The 19,559-nt window shown below is 37.6% G+C and overlaps 1 protein-coding gene across 1 annotated transcript in view; it reads right to left on the reverse strand.

Annotated features, from left to right (window-relative positions):
- Positions 1–6,567: 6,567 nt before the first annotated feature.
- LOC134226397 (autophagy protein 5) overlaps positions 6,568–19,559 on the reverse strand; it is a 77,170-nt gene continuing 64,178 nt past the window's right edge. The window contains exon 5 of the mRNA XM_062707156.1: positions 6,568–6,993. Within this exon, the coding sequence (XP_062563140.1) occupies positions 6,881–6,993 (113 nt within the window). The 3' untranslated portion in view covers positions 6,568–6,880. The remainder of the gene's footprint in view (positions 6,994–19,559) is intronic.

Below are 19,559 nucleotides of genomic sequence, written 5' to 3' on the forward strand. Positions count from 1 at the left end.
TGTACCAAGAGGAATCAATAGTTGAGTTTCTCAATAACAATCCTCTTCATCGGAAAAGTATGAAGTAGACTGGTAACAGGTCATTGTTTTTTTTTTTTGAGAAATGCTCTCATTGTTGATGAAATTTGTGTAAGGTGGTTATTCACTAAGTGCGTCACATCCTTTTTGGGACCGGGGGTCTGGTAAGCGTGACAAATAATAAAAAAACTAGAGGTTCATTACTAGAAGTATGGCGAAGGGGAGAGGGGTATTGAAATGGAAACTGTTTCGCATGACGTACTATATGAATCTTCCCTAGATGTCCTTCCTTCACCATAAATTTTTTTTGGCGGAAAATTCATGCTAGACCATCGTACATCTTCTTGTTGAACGATTTGAATATAAAGAATTGAACTCATGTACAGTTTGGATTGCCGTATATGTTCAACAGATTTTCAAAGTTTTGAAAATGAATCTTCAAATCCATCAAAAAAATCAATCTTTCAAAATTTGATTTTAATAGAAAATTGGAAAAGAAAAATCAGAAAATAATTCTTAAGAAAAATGCTTGGCGTTTGTTTGTTTTCAAGAACTTCGGTGAGTGCCAGTATTCTTTGATGAATCAAATCCTACATTGATTAAAATATGTAAATATTTTCTACTTCTTGAATGTCATATCGAGGGTAACTCACGTCGCTATCCAGCTTTCCACGCTCGCCATAATGGCGGCTGCTATAAACATTTCTGACAGTAACTGCTTCCGACGCCAACCAGACGCCAATTTGTATTCGACGCTATCGTATCTAGGCAACTATTTTACGTTGTTTATTGATATTTCAGAACAAAACTATTTATACAATCGAAATTGAAAACTTTTTTACATTCTCTGAACATTTATAATTAATTGTATTTATATTTGCAGGTTTTGATGCTAAAAGGTTACAAATTAAAGGATGAAGGTCTCGAGCAGCACTAATTGCATAGATTAAATACTACTTGGGCGTACATGACAGAGCTCATTCTGAATGAGGGAACAGGTCTCGAAGGCAGACGGTTGAATACAACCCATAGCTATAACAGTAACTTACAGAACTATAATTTCGTAATTTACTGTACACTCTCCAGCCAAGATAGAGCTTTCACATCTCTATTTGCAAGCACAAGCCAATGCTACTTGAGTTCTTGCATAGCACCACAGAACGTGTTTGGGAAATTGATTGATCGCAGCGTAATATTCGCTACGGATTCCTGAAGTTTGTAACAGCGAAGTGAGTGAGGTGTAGTGAATATGCTGAAGTTAATAAACCAGATATTTTGGAAATATTCCCACTTGATTCTGAATTTAGCTCAACTGTTAAATAATTATTACCTCTTTACCCAGTATATGTGCCTTTATTATCAAAGAATCTGTTATTTCATAGTCATAGTGCATAGTCAAATGCAGTATCAATGTATATATTACCCTATAGCTCCTAGCTAGATCATATATACTCAATCAAATCGGAATAGGAAACTTGCGCAGATAGACTTCTATCGCAATCCGCACGATAAACCTAACTTGTGGTACGTTTCATACTGCTTCGCTTAATTAAATTTGCGCACCACTAGCAAAGTTAGGTTTAACGCCCGGATTGCAACAAATATCCAACTTGTCTATTCCCTCTTTCCAGTTTCAACATGATGAAGAATATACAGAAATTATATCGGCTGCATGGAGAGGATTTGAAAAAATGATGAAAATAGCTAACAATCTACACGATTATAGCTATGGTGGAATACCATGGAGGATACAGGATTCGGGCCAGAACATCACTGTAAGAGACATATCTTTGCAACTTGCTCCGTTTGCCTTCGAAACCTGTTTTAATCCAATCATATGTCTCAAGTAGTATTTATATCTATACAAATAGTGGCCTCCATTTTTGAATGTATAACTTTTTGACATCAAAACCTGCAAATACAAATACAATTAATTACAAATGTTCAGAGAATGTAAAAAAGTTTTTAACTTTCGTCTGTATAAATAGATTTGTTCTGAAATATCAATAAACAACGTAAAATAGTTGCCTAGATACGATAGCGTCGAATACAGGTTGGCGTCGGAAGCAGTTACTGTCAGAAATGTTTATAGCAGCCGCCATTATGGCGAGCGTGAAAAGCTGGATTATCGAGCGCAAAATACTGGATCATGGTGTAACGAAGTTCCGTGGAGCTATTCCCACACATAAAAATAGTGGGGACTTCAAAGATTTTCATGTTGATCGATTTGAATATTGGTATCTGAGCTCAAACACAGTTTGGAGTGTCGTAAATGTCGAACGAATTCTGTGGTGTGTCTATACTGTCGTTCTACGCATAATTGTCCCATGTACATATGAAATCCCAGCAAGCGTGGGACAAATATGTGTATGACGGCAGTATAATAGTGTGACAAAATTCTGTGGAGCTATTACAACTCATAAAAATAGTTGAGACATCAAAGATCTCCATGTTGATCGTACTCATGGATAGTTTGGAGTGTTATAGATGTAGTCGGGTCTCCAGTAGCCTTGCGTACTAAAGCGTAGGATTTCCAATCCGGACATGGCGAGTTCGATTCTCGGTCCGGTCTAGGATGTGTTCGGGTTGGAGACATTCTCGACTCCCTGGCATAGTGTATCCATTGTACTTGCCACACAAGATACATACCCATACAATGGGGGGCATAGAAAAGCTTTCATTTAATAACTGAGGAAATGCTAATAGAAAACTGTTGAAAAGCAGGCTAAGTTCCAGTTGGAATGTAGAGCCATTAAAGAAGAAAAAGAAGAAAATGTTCAACGAATTCTGTTATGTATTTTTAATGGTGTGATGAAGGTTCATGGAGTTATTCCAACTCATAAAAATAGTGGAGACATCAAAGATCTTTTTGTTGATCGGTTTGAAAATAAGGATTTGAGCTCAAGGACAGTTTTGAGTGTCGTATATGTTCAGCGAATTCTGTGGTCTATATCTAATTGTGTACCGAAGTTCCGCATAAAAATAGTTCAGACATCGAAGATCTGCATATTGATCGATTTGAATATTAAGATCTATGCTCAAGGAGAGATTGGAGTGTCGTAGATGTCGGACGAATTCGCTAGTATGTATGTAATGGTGCAACGAGGAACCCTGGAGCTATTCCAACTTATAAAACTAGTGGGGACATCGAAGATCTTCATTTTGATCGATTTGAATATTAAGACCTGTACTCAAGGATAGTTTGGAGTGCCGTAAATGTCCAACGAATTCTGTGGTGTGTCTGTAATGGTGAATGAGGAACCGTGGGGCGGTTCCAACTTATAAAAATAGTGGGGACATCGTAGATCATTTTGTTGATCGATTGGAATATTAAGATCTGAGTTCAAGAACTGTTTGGAGTATCGTAGATATTGGAAAAGATCTGTTATACCGCTGGACAGGCGCGGGATATTATCATAAAGCATTTAAATTTCAATTATTTAACCAGAATGTGGTAAAAAGGCATAAAAGTATCATCGTGTTAGCCTCATTCAAAAGAAAGCATAACCTTTTTTCATTATTTAAATCACAATTAAAAAAAATTAACTTGAATTGCATGGTAATTAAGCAGAAATCGGTAAATATTTCAATGATAATTATTCTAACTGAATTCCGCCAAATGGCATTGGCAATGTCTTTCATGGCAATGGCAATGTCTTTCGGAAAAAAGGTGCATTCCGCGAAGTGTGTTTCGGAGATTTGGTACATTCCGCGGAATGTCGTACCGCGAAAAAAATCCACGAAATGTTTTTTGGCGAATAGTATACAACCTACCTGTTACCTCCTGTTACGATAATGAACTGATTCGGGGGCTACAACCCATGATAAATTTCTTTCAATAAGCTCCAATTGCGGGGGTGATGATGCATTTCAACTTGTTTTACACAGCTGTGGGAAAAATATGCTCCCCAACATAAAATGAGCGAGAACAAACGTTTTATCAAACTCCATCTGTGGGGGCCGCCTATCAGAATCAGTTTTTTTTTCAACTTGTATACAAATGCGATAGTTTTGTTTTCATGGCTTGCTATGACTCGAAGAGGTTTTTGCCTCTCTTTTATCGTTGTTCGTTATCTATTGAGAACGATTCCTAAAAACCCTGCTAGGAATACATTTTTGTTCTTTGGATTGCTGCGACTATGCCTTCTTATTCTTTTCTTCTTTTACATTTCAACTGGAACTTGGACTGCTTTTAAATTCGGAATTTACTTATTGAAAGTTTCACTAATAAAGGCAAAAAAAGAATTCTATTAGCACTTCCTCACTCATTAAATGAAAGCTTTTCTATTGACGCTTTGATGTTGCATAAAGATAAAGAAGCAGAAAGATGATACCTAATCGAAAAACTATTTACGGGAAACCATACGAAGAAGTTTTTAAAACTCTTCCCAATAATTCTAGAAGCAATTTAATTAAAAACGGTAAGCAGCGGCGTGGTGGCATTACGCCGTTGATGGTCGGCGACGTGGAAATTTTTGTTTTGTTTTTATTATCGAGACTTTCAGCCCGAGGCTGGCTCGTCTCGTAGAACGTGGAATAATTTCAAGCGTCAAAAATTCTTCGGAATATCCTTAGAAATACCTCAATTAATCCCTCAGGGATTCTTTTCCACGAGTTTGATGGGAAGTTCGACAAGGAATTCCTGTCGACATTCCTCCAGCATCGGAAGTATCCACAGGAATTCTTCCGGAAGTTACTCCAGGATTTCGTCTGGAAGTTCCTCCAGGATGACATCCGGAAGTTCCTCCAGGATTTCGTCCGGAACTTTCTCCAGGATGACATCCGGAAGTTCCTCCACGATTTCGTCCGGATGTTCCTCCAGAGTTTTGTCCGAAAGTTCTTCCAGGATTTCGTGTGGAAGTTTCGTGCGGGAGTTCCTCCATGATGTCGTCCGGAAGTTCCTCCATCATTTAGTCCGGCAGTGTTGGTAAAATCTCAAATTCTAAAATCTCATCGGCGATTCAAATCATGCATGAGTCAAATCCCATCAGAATCATGGCCCAGAGAATCGCTCATGATTCGAATTGCGATTTGCATCATTGCATGATTTTCACGTGTTCTTCTTTGTTGAATGCATTGAATTAACTTTTTTCGCTTAAAACAATAGCTAATAAACCTAAATGTAAACAAACCATACGCCTCGATTGCGTTTGGGATGCTTTTTAGAGCGGAATCATTTTTCGGTGAGTGAGCGAAGCGACGCGATTCTGTTCGAGAAAATCAAGCACGATGCTCTCACTACAGAACCGCAAGCTCATGCATGAAGCCTCATTGATGGAGATTTAAGTATGATTATATCGGTGTCAGGCCATTAGGCCGAATGAGAAGTCAGTTCTTCCTTTTTCCTACTCCATTCTTCTTTCTTCCTCCATCGTTTATTTTACTTTCTTCATCACTCTTTTCTTCTTGTTTTTTTAATTATTTCTTCCTTCTTTCTTTCTTCTTTTTCCTTCTTTACTCCTTCTTTTTTTCTTTTTTCATGATCCTTTCTCCCTTCTTTCTTCCCTCTTTCTTTTTTCTTTCCTACTCCTTTCTTCCTTCTTTCTTCTTTATTTCTTCCTTCTTTTTCCCTTCTTTCTTTCATGCTTCTTTCTTCCTTCGTTCTTCCTTCTTTCTTTCATTTTTCTTCTTTCTTTCTTCCTTGTTTCTTCCTTTTTTACTTCTTTCTTTTTCTTTCTCTTTCTTTCTTCCTTCTTTTATCCTTCTTTCTTCCTTCTTTCTTTCTTCCTTCTTTCTCCCTTCGTTCTTCCTTTTTCTTCCATTTTCCTCCTTCTTTCTTCCTTCTTTCTTTCTTTTTTCTTCTTTTTTTCTTTTTTTTGTCTTTCTTTCTTCCTTTTTTTCCTTCTTTCTTTCTTATTTCTTGCTTCTTTCTACGCCTCGATTGCGTTTTGGACGCTTTTTAGAGCGAAATCATTTTTCGGTGAGCGAGCGAAGCGTTGCGATTCTGTTCGAGAAACTCAAGCGCGATGCTCTCCCTACAGAATTGCAAGCGAGTTAGCTCATGCATGAAGCCTCGATGATGTCTCCATCATTGAGTATGATTCTACCGGTGTCAGGCCATTAGGCCGAATGAGAAGTGAGAAGTCAGTTCTTCCTTTTTCCTCCTCCATTCTTCTTTCTTCCTCATTTGTTTATTTTAATTTCTTCATCCCTCTTCCTTCTTTCTTGTTGCTTTTTCCTTATTTCTTCTTTCTTTTTTTCCTTTTTTACCTTCTTTCTTCCTTTTTGCTTCCCTCCTTCTTCTTTCTTTCCTCCTCCTTTCTTCCTTCTTCTTTCTTTCATCCTTCTTTCTTTCTTCCTTCTTTTCCCCTCCTTTCTTCTTTCTTTCATGCTTCTTTCTCCCTTCTTTCTTCCTTTTTTCATCTTTCTTTCTTTTTTGTTTCTTCTTTTTTTCTTCTTTCTTTCATTCATTCAAATTTCTAATATGGTGACTTTAATATCTAACTATGTATGTATGACGTTTCGTTATAACCGCGTAGATCGTAGAAAGGATAGCTCTGAAAGTATTTCTTTTTCGTTCTGTGTAGGGACAAACTAATTTTAATCCAATTATCTTGTCGTCACTATTTATTTACTTTTCGTCATGAGACCCATAAGATATGGTAAGATAATGAGGCAATTATTACGATTATATATATGTACGAAATAAAGACTAGGATGCCATTCAGAAGAATTTTCCACATTACTTCTCACGGATTATGTTGCTTACAATAATGCGAATGCAAAGCGATCAATTGCCAACTATTTCTACGCACATGGCTTCCCGGGCATTTGTGGGAATACAGTTATAGAGTAAGAGAATCACCCTCAGTGAAAGGGGTGTTACCTTTTTTAGTCAAACGTTGTACCAAGGCTCGTACACCTAACCATAGATCAAACAGAGATGCAGAAAGTTGTCCGGGTAGCTGAGATGTTCCGATAGCCACTGTAGCGGGGTCGTTCCCGGAACCGTGACTCCATGCGTTCGTGCTTCCACTGAAACGATAAGAATATATTTTTTTTTATTATTTTAGGAATATGATTCAGAACTTAAACGAGAAAATGTTGTTAATAGATTCAATTAAAGTTATCAGTAGCTGATACCGAATATTGCAAATACAGCCAAGTACAAAGATTGAAAAACAAACTGACGCATAAAAGTCAAGTACTTTCATGAACTGCAAAGGCGTGACCAAACTATAAAACCTGTTCCTTTATCTCTAAACAATTTACGCCAAAACCGCGCCACACCGCTTATCACTTATCAGTGCAACGATTCGTAACCTACACCAATCGCAAGACACCACGGTGACAAAGGCGAGGGGAGCGCTGGCTGTTGTAATCGATTGCAATTCATCACAACGTATTATGTGAACGTGACCAGGAACATCTATCATCGGAGGCAAAGTGAACCATCCCCAAGGGCAGTCCGCCGTTCAAGGACGCCAGCGTTGCGTTCTCATTGCTTCGAAATAACACCAGTCAAAGTCCAAATTCCTATGGTTTCAGCAGTAAAAGTAATCTAATGTAAAGCGTAATCCAAATCGTTCAATCATTTTGCGTCCGCTGCAACAACGGTCCCGCTTTCTGTCGCCACCATGTCTAATGGAATCGTGGTTTGATTTTTTTTGGTGAATACCAACGTAAATTTGGCTAATTACCGTCGGTGGCACTATGGGGTTTTCTAAGGGAAAATGTGGTTGCAAAATGCTTTTCGCATATTCTGCAACGGCAAAACAGCTAGTAATAATCGGAAGTATACAATGATAGCTTTAAATTTTCAGAAAAAATGTTGTTCTTTTGATGAAAATCTTGGAATTTGAAAAACAATCGAAAGACAAACTCAGAATACTTGTCATCAAATTCTGAAAAATACTTGCTGAATTACGGAAAGAAAAACCACAATATTCCGAAATCAAGCTTATAGTTTATCGACAATTTTGAAAATTCAGAGTTTTCAAAAGAAAAAAATGTTTTGTGATCCCGATGAGAAGTTTAGTGTAGGGTCTGGTTTTGGAATTCCATCGACGATACGACTGCAAGATAAGAAGATAACTTTGCTATGCACTTATATTTCCATTTTGAGATCATAAATACTTTTTGTCGAGAGGCAATTTTGTTTCTTTCTGCGAAGTACGTCAATATCAGAAACGGTTTTAAGTCTGAGTAAAGATGGAAATTTTTGTTGAAAATCACCTACAGAACGACATTTTATTTCAGTTTTAAAATTTAATAAGCTACAACCTTGCAACCTAAGAAGCAACACGTAGTGTGTGCATCGAAAGTATCCAATCAAGTACATGAAGTTTCAATAGACTATTACAAATTAGATAAATTCGGGAAATCTCGCAATTTTTCTGAGACTTCCACACCTTAAAACAGCGATTTTTGACCATCAAACCCAGAAATGGAGCTCCGTTGTTAGTAGACTGCTGGTTGCAATTCAATTCGCTAAGAAACAAAACCGAGTACACTTTTTGGCTCAAAACTCGCCAATTGCCGCATGGTAAGCCGTGTGTGTGGCTTCTGCAGTAGGTAGGCACTGCACGGCATTAGATCATCCTCAAAAAAGAAAAATTTCGCAAGATTGCATCAACCTCGATTCGAGAGTCGCATTCCGTCACCTATTAATAGTAGCAGCGCAATGCTCAGCCAGAAAGTGCGCTTATCACAAACGTCGAACCTTTTAGTCACTCTCACTCGCTAGGCAGTGTACTACGGCTCGGTGTTTTAGGGCGCACGGCTTATCGGATGGACGGACGAATGCCCTGGGCCTGGCCGGAGGGGGGAATCACAAATTTGTAACAACCATCGATCATGCGGCGCAGCGGATCGGACGACGACGGTGCAGCATAATGGCGCCCGCGCATCAATCATCACCCGCACTTGACACCTCGCCCCGTAGGGCCGCGCGCCGTTCAGACTCGCTGCTCACTCCTAAACTGCATCTCGACAGAAGCCAATTTGGGCGACTTTCGTTTCGAGTGCACTTGATTCGAACGCTGCTGGCCCTCCTCCTCGCTCATCTGCGTCTTCTAATTTGCTGTAACGAATTGCTGGCGCGTTAGGAATGACTGTACAAGTGCCTAACTATAGTGCGACTAGCGCTGGTGCTTCTATTTCGGGGCCTGACGTCCGAAAGTAGTTTGCCAGCGGCTTTTGTCTTTGACTGTTAAGAGAAAAGAAACAAAGGCGCTTGAAGTAGGCCGCTTGCATTTTCATTGACACCGACGGAATGGTTGAATATTCAAAGTTAGGGTGTTTACCTGATGGAGGGGAGAAACATGAGGAGGGTGTCATTCAGGAGTTGCGTATTGAAAGCATAGAGATATCCTTCGTTGCCCATTAGCCACTAAACTAGCATATCTGATTCGTAGACTGATATATGGAAAACAAAAATCACGTCTAATAAATTTTACAAGACCGTAGAGAAATGTAGAATTCGAGTTCTTTCTGAGCATGGGAATAAGGTTATGCGTATTGTTGGTACTTCGCGTACCTGAAGAATTAAAATAGACCTTGTGGAGCGAGAGCCCTCGAAACGTCTCATGCCATTCCTTTGATTGCTAATAAGGAAAAATCCATAAAGTATGTCATGCAAAAATGGTAAATATCTTCAGATGTGCACGTGTTGGGCTCCTCACTCAAAATAATTGTCACTTCAATTCCACTATAAAAAGTCATGTAGACTTTAAAAATCGAAACTTTCATCTGCCTTACTGGAATCAAATAAAACTTACTCAAATCACAAGTGTATCTTAATAAGAAATGTAGTGGACATTGAAAATAATATCTATATACTCTTCTAGTGAATTCTACTCAAAATGAATGTATGAAAAATATATGAGTGGGGTTCTCAGAGCGAAATGTATGTTTATCAACTATCGCTAATGAAACATTTTGCAAAAGCATTATGAGAACGATTTGCGAAGCAAAATATTTGAGTATGAAATAGTTTTCTACTCCTATTTTTGCCCTCGTCCGCTTCTAGTGGACGGGATACAGATCACTAATAGGGATACTATAGAAAAAAATTATCAAAGTTTCACTTAAAATTTAAGTACATGGCCAAACAAAAATTCACTTAAATTTTATTTTTATTTCTAGTGAATTGAGAATAATGAGTGCCATCACTAATAAATCATTTAACTTTTACACACGAAACTACATGGAAAATATCTGCATATGTTTTCAAGTAACTTTTAAGTGAAAATTATTTTGAGTGCTGGCTCTCGAGGTGCAGAAGACCGTCGCACTGTGGTCGGATATCATAAAATCATGGCATTAATAAATACCTTAGGGTAGCCTTATAGAAGTTTGGTGTCTTCCACAAAGTTGTTGCATGATAAGTAGGCCTTCACATAGTTCGGAACTTTCTCGCTAGGGCGGCGCTTCAGCTAACTTTTTATATGAGCGTGATAGGATGATGGTGTCTTCAGCAAAGTTCAAGAATTCAGTATTATGAGGAACTCTTGTGAAGAAACCATCTTTTAAAAGGCTTTTGATTTTGATATGCAATGCATCTTATGTAAAAATTGTGATTTAATATCAAAAATTGGATTATTTCTAGCTTAATTTTGTATCTATTTCCGCATAATTTGTCTGTATCCGGGAGAGTAATATATGGTAGGGTTGGACCCGATTGAACCGACAAACAACTTAAAAAATGCCATATTTATCATAAAATATTCAAAAATATATAGAAAAATCGGTTTATTTTCCCACTCCCTTCACATCCCACCGAGATTTTATCTCGGATAGAATCTGTGGGTTGTAAAGAATATAACGGAGGGGATTTTTGTTGCAGAAACTTGCCGTAACTCTCAAACAACCTACTTTCATTTGTTCAACTGTATGATTTTGCGCTCAATTTAACATACGCCACGAATTCCTTGGACTGCAAACTAGCATTTATAGTGCCATGCACAAGAAATTTTTATGCAGGCATTACATTTTCTTAAATAATAGTTTTCAATATCTTAATATTTATTTAACGTTGACATACCAACTGCAAAACACAATATAAATATAGAATGTTGTGTATATTAATCATCAAAGAACGTAATATTTTTTTTTTCCAAAATTAAGAGATGTGTCACAGTTTCCGGTGATGCTTCATGAGAGCCCATTTTCAACGATTTAGTGCTTGAAGACGAAAATAGAATATCACCAAATATACTAATACCAGATGGTATTTCTGACGAATCTTATCCAATAGATATCTTCAAATTTTTATGAGTTGCAAACTCCTCGAATCAAACATAGATTTATGGACGACGTTAAATAATAACAACGTTTTTATTTGAACTACCCAGAGTTTGTTAGGAATATGGATAAAATAAAACTTTCTTGTTTCAAAATCTGTCCAGAGTGTACGAACTTTAATCTCAAGAGAACTAAATCTATAGTGCCATTTAGTGTTTTCTTAACTAAATTCCGAAAAAAAAAGCAAAATAACTAAAACGAAGTTTAAACGCTGCCCAGAAAGTATATGTGCTCATTATAATATAAGTTTTACTGCATACTTTGATTGAATAAGTGACAGGTTTCCGACAAACACTTGTGGAGCTAAATAAATGTCAAGACATTGTGGAAGATTTGCGGCATGTTTCTGCAACCAAAATCCTCTCCGTTACATTCTTTGCAACCTAAAGATTCTATCCGAGATAAAATCTAAGTGGGAAGTGGAGGAAGTAGGAAAATAAATCGATTTTTCCTCATATTTTTGAATGTTTTACAATAATTATGGTATTCTCCATGTTCTTTATTGGTCAAATCAGCTCAGACACTACTACATATTGCTCTCTGAGATACAGAAAAATTATGCGGAAATAAATATTGCACATAGATACAAAATTAAACTAAAAATAATCAAATTTTGGATATAAAAACACAATTTTTACATAAAACGCATTGTATCTCAAAATCAAAAGCCTTTTCAAAGATGATTCCTTCACAAGAGTTGCTCATAATACTGAATTCTTAAACTTTACTGAAGACACCATCATCCTATCACGCTCATATAAAAAGTTAGTTGAAGCGCCACTCTAGAGGGAGAGTTGCGAACTATTTTTTACTACCATATGAAGGCCTACTTATCATGAAAAAAAACTTTAGGACAGACATCAAACTTCCACGAGGCAACCCTAAATAGTTATTTATTAATGATTTCATGATATCCGACCTCTACGACTCTCTACGACACTACCCATAATTTGATTACCCATAATGCCATTACCCCGAAGGCCACTACCCCGAACGGCGCAACCCCGAATGAATCACTACCCCGAATCCCATTACCCCTAATGGGACACTACCCCGAATGAGCCAGTACCCCGAATTAGTCATTATTTCGAGTTTATACTTCATTTCAATGAAATGAATTATAAATGTTACTCAATAAAAGTTCAAAATTCATATGAATGAACACTAATTGGAACTGAAACTGTTTCAACGCAGTATAGAACTAAGTATTCTTAGTCCGTAAGATCCCGTTCCACTTCGTATGAAACTCTTCAAGATTCCAATTTGAGGCAATTGCGGTCCACGTCAGCATGGCTACAAGGGCAACATTGTTGAAGTTGTTCCTTGGTCGCTGTAGTAAAAGCAACAGATTCTGGATGAAGCGTGGTCTAAATCTCAGAATCGACGAGTGGGTGAATAGGTGAGTAAGAGTGAGTGAGTGAGTGAGCGAGTAACAGTAAATGAGTAAGAGTGAATGAGTAAGAGTGAGTGAGTAAGAGTGAGTGAGAAGGATAGAGCGAATGATTGAGAGTAAATGAGTGAGTGAAAGTGGACGAGTGAGTAAGAGTGTTTAAATGAGTAAGAGCGGGTGAATAAATGAGAGTGGGTGAGTGAGTAATAATTAGTCAGGCAGAGGAAATGAGTGAGTAAGAGAGTGTGTTTATGAGAGAGAGAAAGAGAGGGAGATCTTGCTTGTCTTCGGGAAGTTGCGTTGACTTAAAGAAGGCATCATCTCGGTTCGCCTTCTGTCGGGAAGACGCGTTACTTTTTAAAAGGCATTATTTCCTCTGTGTGCCTAACAGGGTTGAAATATGTCAAAGTCAATGCATTGAAAAACATATTCTCCGGTCAATCTCATCGCCACCGTCGTGAGTGCGACTGTAGGGCAGCCAAAAAATCATTCCAGCACCAACCATTCAATTTACCATTCATCCCAACACAAGTCGCTCTGACAGACTGCTCAGTTCGTGCGCCACCGCATGAACGTAAGTGGCCCATTTAAACGCGTGGTGCATTTTTGTCATTTGCTGGGTGTATGTGTACATTTTACTGTGGCGAATTTCTTATTCGTGGCGAACTGGGTGATGTGAGTTCTGTTAATTTCTCCTCTCCTTCTTCGGGAATGTGAAATCGATCTCAGGGAAGGAAGAAAATAAAAAATGAAATGAAAAACATAACTTTCATCCAGTGCTGCCGAATATTTACAAGCCTGGTGCCTTATCGTGATATAAGCACGTTCATTTGAAGGAGGTATCATCTCCTCTGTCTGCCTTATACCGGGCAAACGCGTCCATTCAAAGAAGGCATCATCTCCTCCGTCTGCCTTATACCGGGCAAACGCGTTCATTTAAAGAAAGCATTATTTCCTCTGTGTGCCTTATACCGGGCAAACACGTCCATTTAAAGAAGGCATCATCTCCTCTGTCTTCCTTATACCGGGCAAATGCGTCCATTCAAAAAAGGCATTCTTTCCTCTGTCTGCCTTATACCGGGAAAACTCGTTCATTTAAAGAAAGCATCATGTCGTACCGGGAAAACGCGTTCTATTGTTCAAAAGGATCTCTTACCCTATTTCGTAGAATAGTACCTTTCTAGGTCATAATGACAAGACTGACAGTTAAAGTTAAATAGATGAAAAATCAAAACTGTTGCTTAAACTGGTTGCGATTCGTCGATATCTGATAGTGTTAAACATAATAATAGAATACTACAGATTCTACATTTTTTCGGGGTAATTGCTTTTCGGGGTAGTGGATTTCAGGGTGTCCCATTCGGGGTGATGGTTTTCGGGGTACTGTTACATTCGGAGTAGTGGCCTCCGGGTAATGGCATTCGGGGTACTGGCTTTCGGGGTAGTGTGATGGAGCCTATCCGACCACAGTGCGTCATTTTCGAAGCAGCAATTCAGGAAATAAGTGCGGCCCAAAACCGCACATCGTGAATTTCGAGCGGTGGATCCCATCGCAAACACTTCATTCAAGTACCGCAACTACTATAGTGGCGGCGACAAGGCAGAACGTGGAGTTAGTCTCATGATGCTCGGGAAACAAATGAAGATGATGATGAAATAAATGTTATCCGGTTTAAGTGATAAGCGACCGCGGAAGCGTGTTAAGAATGAAGGACAAATTCTTCAACCACAGCCTGATCAGCATCTATTTCCCACTAACTTGAAACGCAGGCCAAGTTTCAGTTGGAATGTAGTTCTATGGAAGAATAAGCTTGCAATGTACTTACGAGATTGACTGATTCACCGAAACCGAGTGCTAAACTGTTAGCAAGCTTTCAATCGTAAATATTATCGTACATAGATATTGTAACATACTAGAGTCGGTTTTTACCGCGTAAATACCAAAATATGTCTGAATGAACCGCGGAAATCCAGAAATTCGAGTAAAAAGTTGCACAAAAAGCGATTCCTGTAAAAATAACCGCCTAAAAACCGACTTCAGTGTTCATCGGGTATGAAGCATTGACTCTTCCTTGATCGAATGGTCCAAAAAAAATGAAAATCCATAGAGAAACGGCTGAGATAAACCAAAGTCTATCATATTTTCGGGACGTTTTTTAATTTTTTGCAATCGTAAAGTGTACCCAATATAAAAAAAGACAGACGTAGTTCTACCAGAGGCGTCGCGTCCGCATGTGCAACCTGTGCACTGCACATGTTGCAATTTTATCCCCAACATTTAAACTCTAGATAGATTTCTTGTCTTTCTAATCCAAGCATGTATTTGAATTATGTGCATTTGAAAGATGTTTCATGCAAATTTGACTATTAAATACATAAACGGAAAATATGCATGTTTTTTTTATAGGCGGCATGTGATGTGAGGCAACCAAATGCTGCGATGGGGACGCGTTATAGTTTTCTCTACGATACCGAACCGACCCACCGACACCACATGTTGTATCAACACGGAACTTTCAGCCGAGAACGTTTTGTCATGTATCATACACGCATTATTTTGTATGTGTGGATCATCTGCTCTAACCGCAATCGGCGATGTATAGGTAGTCAAAGCGTTCCTCGCAGGCAGTGCACGGTTTGGTGCCTATTGGCGCTTTGATGTTGCATGAAGAAGAAGAAGAAGCAGAAAGATGATATTCGAAAAAATCTCCACGGGAAACCATACGAAGAAGTTTTTAAAACTCTTCTCAAAAATTCTAAAAGCAATTTAATTGAAAACGGTAAGCAGTACGGGGTTGGACTTTTCTTCTACTGTATAATAACCACAATATTTCTTTTCGAAATTTTATTTTCTAATATTACACTTAAAACATAGTATAAGAAAAGTCCAACCCCGTACTGCTTACCGTTTTTAATTAAATTGCTTTTAGAATTTTTGAGAAGAATTTTAAAAACTTCTTCGTATGGTTTCCCGTGGAGATTTTTTCGATTATCATCTTTCTGCTTCTTCTTCTTCATGCAACATCAAAGCGCCAATCGAGAACCGCTTCAAACAGCGCATGCGCGATTCGGTGAAGAGAGCGCGGTCGGAACAAAATCGAAAGAGAAGAGTAAAGCGCGAGCATTTCTGCTTCCTCAAAGCGTTCCATGACGAAAGTTCCGCTTTGTATAAGCAACGCGCAGCAAAAGCGCTATTGATATTTTTAGGTACATATTGGGGAAACAGACCGAATTTTATGAAATTTGGCCACAATATTCTTTGATATGCAAAGAATGTTTGGGCCAAATTTGAACATAATCAGTCACAAAAAACCCCTCTGCCAATAATAGAACAAAACCTGCCAAAGCCGTCATTACCCCTATGTTAAATGGGATGGCCCGTTTACACATCCACTAATCCTGACGACAATGTACTGTTCGATAACACTAACGCGACATTAGCTCAATTTAAACAGAAATTGTCATCTGCTAATAAGCGCAATAAAACCTGTTTACAAATACGCCTATTATATTAGACATTGAAGTATCCGATAATATTAACATATTTTAAACAGACATTTCATCTTCTGATGAAAATCTATATTGTCGCAGAATTAGCGAATATGAAACGCGCCAACATTTTTAAAGAAATTTTTCGAGGTTTTTTTTCGAGAAATCCAATATATTTAGTTAGGGAGGGGGTAAGCCAAATGTCAATGGTCCACACGAATTTATGAAATTTTTTATGAGCAAGTTTCCATGCTGATGGACGGAAAACTTCTCGACATCTGTCCAGTCCAGAATATTGATCAAAGATATAAATTGTAAATAGAATAATTATTAATTGAGAAGAGTAAGGGCTATGAACTTCATTGTTCTCGTTATTGTACAGACTTTATTTTTCTGATATGACATGCTAATTACAAATTATTATTAGAGCCTATATATTCCTTTTCTGTTCCTTTTCTGTATTTAAAACTTCGTCTCATTTTACGAATAACTCAAATTAGAATTGAAAGTACCAGTTCAATAATTTCCGAATAGATATATTGCTTATTTGCCACATTGGAAACGATTCTGATGATAGTATTTTTTAATTTTACTTAAATCACTTTGAAGCTTAGTTAAGTTTGAGTTAATTCAGAAAATAAGAAGTAGCTAAGAACCAGTTAGATGCAACAAAATAAGCAAACATATTGAGAAACGCGCTGGAAAATTATTTGTTTATCATTTCAGGTCCCTTTTATGTGTTTTTTTTCGAAATATTAGAATAGTGCACAGGTTGAAGAATTGATCACGCGACGCCTCTGAGTTCTACGTTAAAAACGATAAGGGAATTCCGGACAAGTTAATTTCAATTTACTATATAAAATTTCATTCAGATTTGTATTCTATCAGATTTCTTTTATTAGCATTGGTTCATACGACTTCTATAGTTATTTGTTAAAAAAGTAACCAATTTCTTCTGTGCACAATATGAAAGTAATAACGATTATTCACATTTTCATTGCTAATCACGCGTAAACTCTCACTACATTTGTGCCCATTAACCATGTCGGCCTAAAAATTGTACCATACTCGAAAACAAGACTGTTTAAAACATATGTTGGTCTGCTTCTAGCTATCCACAGTCCCCTCGATTTTTTAACGGACGAACTATCGCGCAAATGGCTAACCCTATCACTGCTCGTTATTGGAGAAACTGTCAACAGGTGCCGACATAGATAGCAGTGAATAATTGTATGTATTTATATACCATTGTTAGAGTGTAAATTTATCAAAATTCAAATTTAATTCAAAATAAAAACTACATCTTAACGGCTTAACGCTCGACGGTCTAGTGACGAGCTCGGCGGTCTAGTGACTACCGCTTTTGCCTCACAAGCAGAAGGTCGTGGGTTCAATCCCAGGCTCGTCACTGTTAAGAAAATGTGGCGTGAACTACACACTAATTTTTTTTCGCTGAAATCCAGCAAAATTTTGCTGTTTTTTTGTGCTGTTCATCCAGCAATTTTTTCAGCAAACCAAATTACTGTTCAACCAGCAAAATCAAAATTCAAAAAAGTGACAGATCGAATACTGAAAATGCAGCAAAACATGATTCAGTTTGCTGAAAACCAGTAATTTGCTAGAAAAATTATTATTGCTGTATTTTCAGCAATTCTTCGTAGATTTGCTGAAATTACAGCAGTTACTGTAAATAAATCTCAAAATAAAACAACGAAAAAATATAATTGTGATTTAGAACGCTACATAGTACATTTTATTTGTATGATTATGCTATGCTCATTGAACGTTCAAAATACTGCAAAAATAGAAAAGATGCCGGTCCTTAAGCATCTCTATTCATTTCCCGTTCACGCTTCATGAGTATTCTACTTGTTGTATCGATTAATTTGTCTGAAAATGTAATGAGAAACAATTCAAGTCAATTAGTTGTAATTGAAAGTTGATCTAGTAAATATTTTTCATTTGTTTTTAGATAGGAGCTTATGAGCAAGCAAATTTGAAAAATGGTTCGTACTTACAGCAATGCTCTTACAAACAAAATCTTGGTCCACCAAAATGTTGACTTTTCTAAGTCACAATTCCATTCAATATTGATTCCGCGTATTTGTTCTATTGTCAAACACGAAACTTAGTCAATTGGCAATGAAAAATTAAAAAGGAGACTGTATTTTTAATTTGCAATATGTACTTCATTAATCAGCCATGTTGTCAAGCGATTTTGTTTTTAACAAAAGAGAAATAGCAAATACTGATGGTTTCCAGTAATAATTGGTTTGTTGTTATCCATTCAGCAATATTATTTTTGCTGGTTTTCGGTACTTTTATTAACTGATTAAATAGTAATATCGACATGACAGCTACATTACTGATTTACAGCAAAAATATTTTTACTGGATGCAAACAGTATTTCTTAATACTGTCATCTATAGTAAACTTCCAGAAAAAAAAAATGTTGTATTTCAGCAAACTGAGAATTGCTGATATGCTTTCAGCAAATGATTTTGCTGGATCATAAAAAGAAAATTTGGTGTGATGTATATAATTTTCCTTGGTGAATTCTCTATCTATGCTTCTACCTTATCCAATTAACAAAAAATTCCCGCTGCAGCAAGAGACCCAGCAGAACGTGGAACGTAATGGACGAAAGCGGAGACAGCAGACCCGCCGTTTTCAGGAATAAAAACGTCGCTTGGAAGAAGCGGAGTGCAAGGAGATGGAACAGCTGTGCCGTTCTCAAGAAACTCACAAGTTCTATCAGGAGCTCCATGCATTAGGCAAAGGTTTCGTGCCGAGAGCCAAGATGTGCCGGGATAAGGATGGGAGCATATTGACGGACGAACGTGTGGTGATCGAAAGGTGGAAGCAGCACTACGAGCAACTCTTGAATGGCGCTGAGCAGGGATTTAATCATAAAGAGAAAGAACAAGTCTCTCACTTATCATCTCTGTATACATATACGATATGTAGCATACCGCGAGACAGTGGCGTAGCCAGAAAATTGGTCTGGAGAGGGGTTTTCTGAACAAATTTTTTTCTCGAAAAAAAAAATTTCTTCTGTAAATTTTGTCTCGAGGGGGTTTTATGTCCAAAACCACCCCGTGGCTACGCCACTGCCGCGAGATACTTTTTCGCAAGCTGTGATGATAAAGAACTGAATCATGAATGTCATGAATGTCATGAAAATCATGAATGAAAAATGAGAATCACCATTTTCTGTGGGGCTGCCTATCCGATTCTGTTTTTTCGCACTTGTATACAAGTTTGATAAATTTGTTATCATGGTTTATTATGATTCGGAACAGTTTTTGCCTCTCTTTTATCGTTGTTCGTTATCTATTGAGAGCGATTTCTGCAAACCCTGGCGCTGAAAGTACATGCAATAAAAGCCAAGGTAGCGGAGATGACTACGTCAGTTCAA

This window comes from Armigeres subalbatus, chromosome 3 (assembly GCF_024139115.2).
Source record: "Armigeres subalbatus isolate Guangzhou_Male chromosome 3, GZ_Asu_2, whole genome shotgun sequence".
Taxonomy (NCBI): domain Eukaryota; kingdom Metazoa; phylum Arthropoda; class Insecta; order Diptera; family Culicidae; genus Armigeres; species Armigeres subalbatus.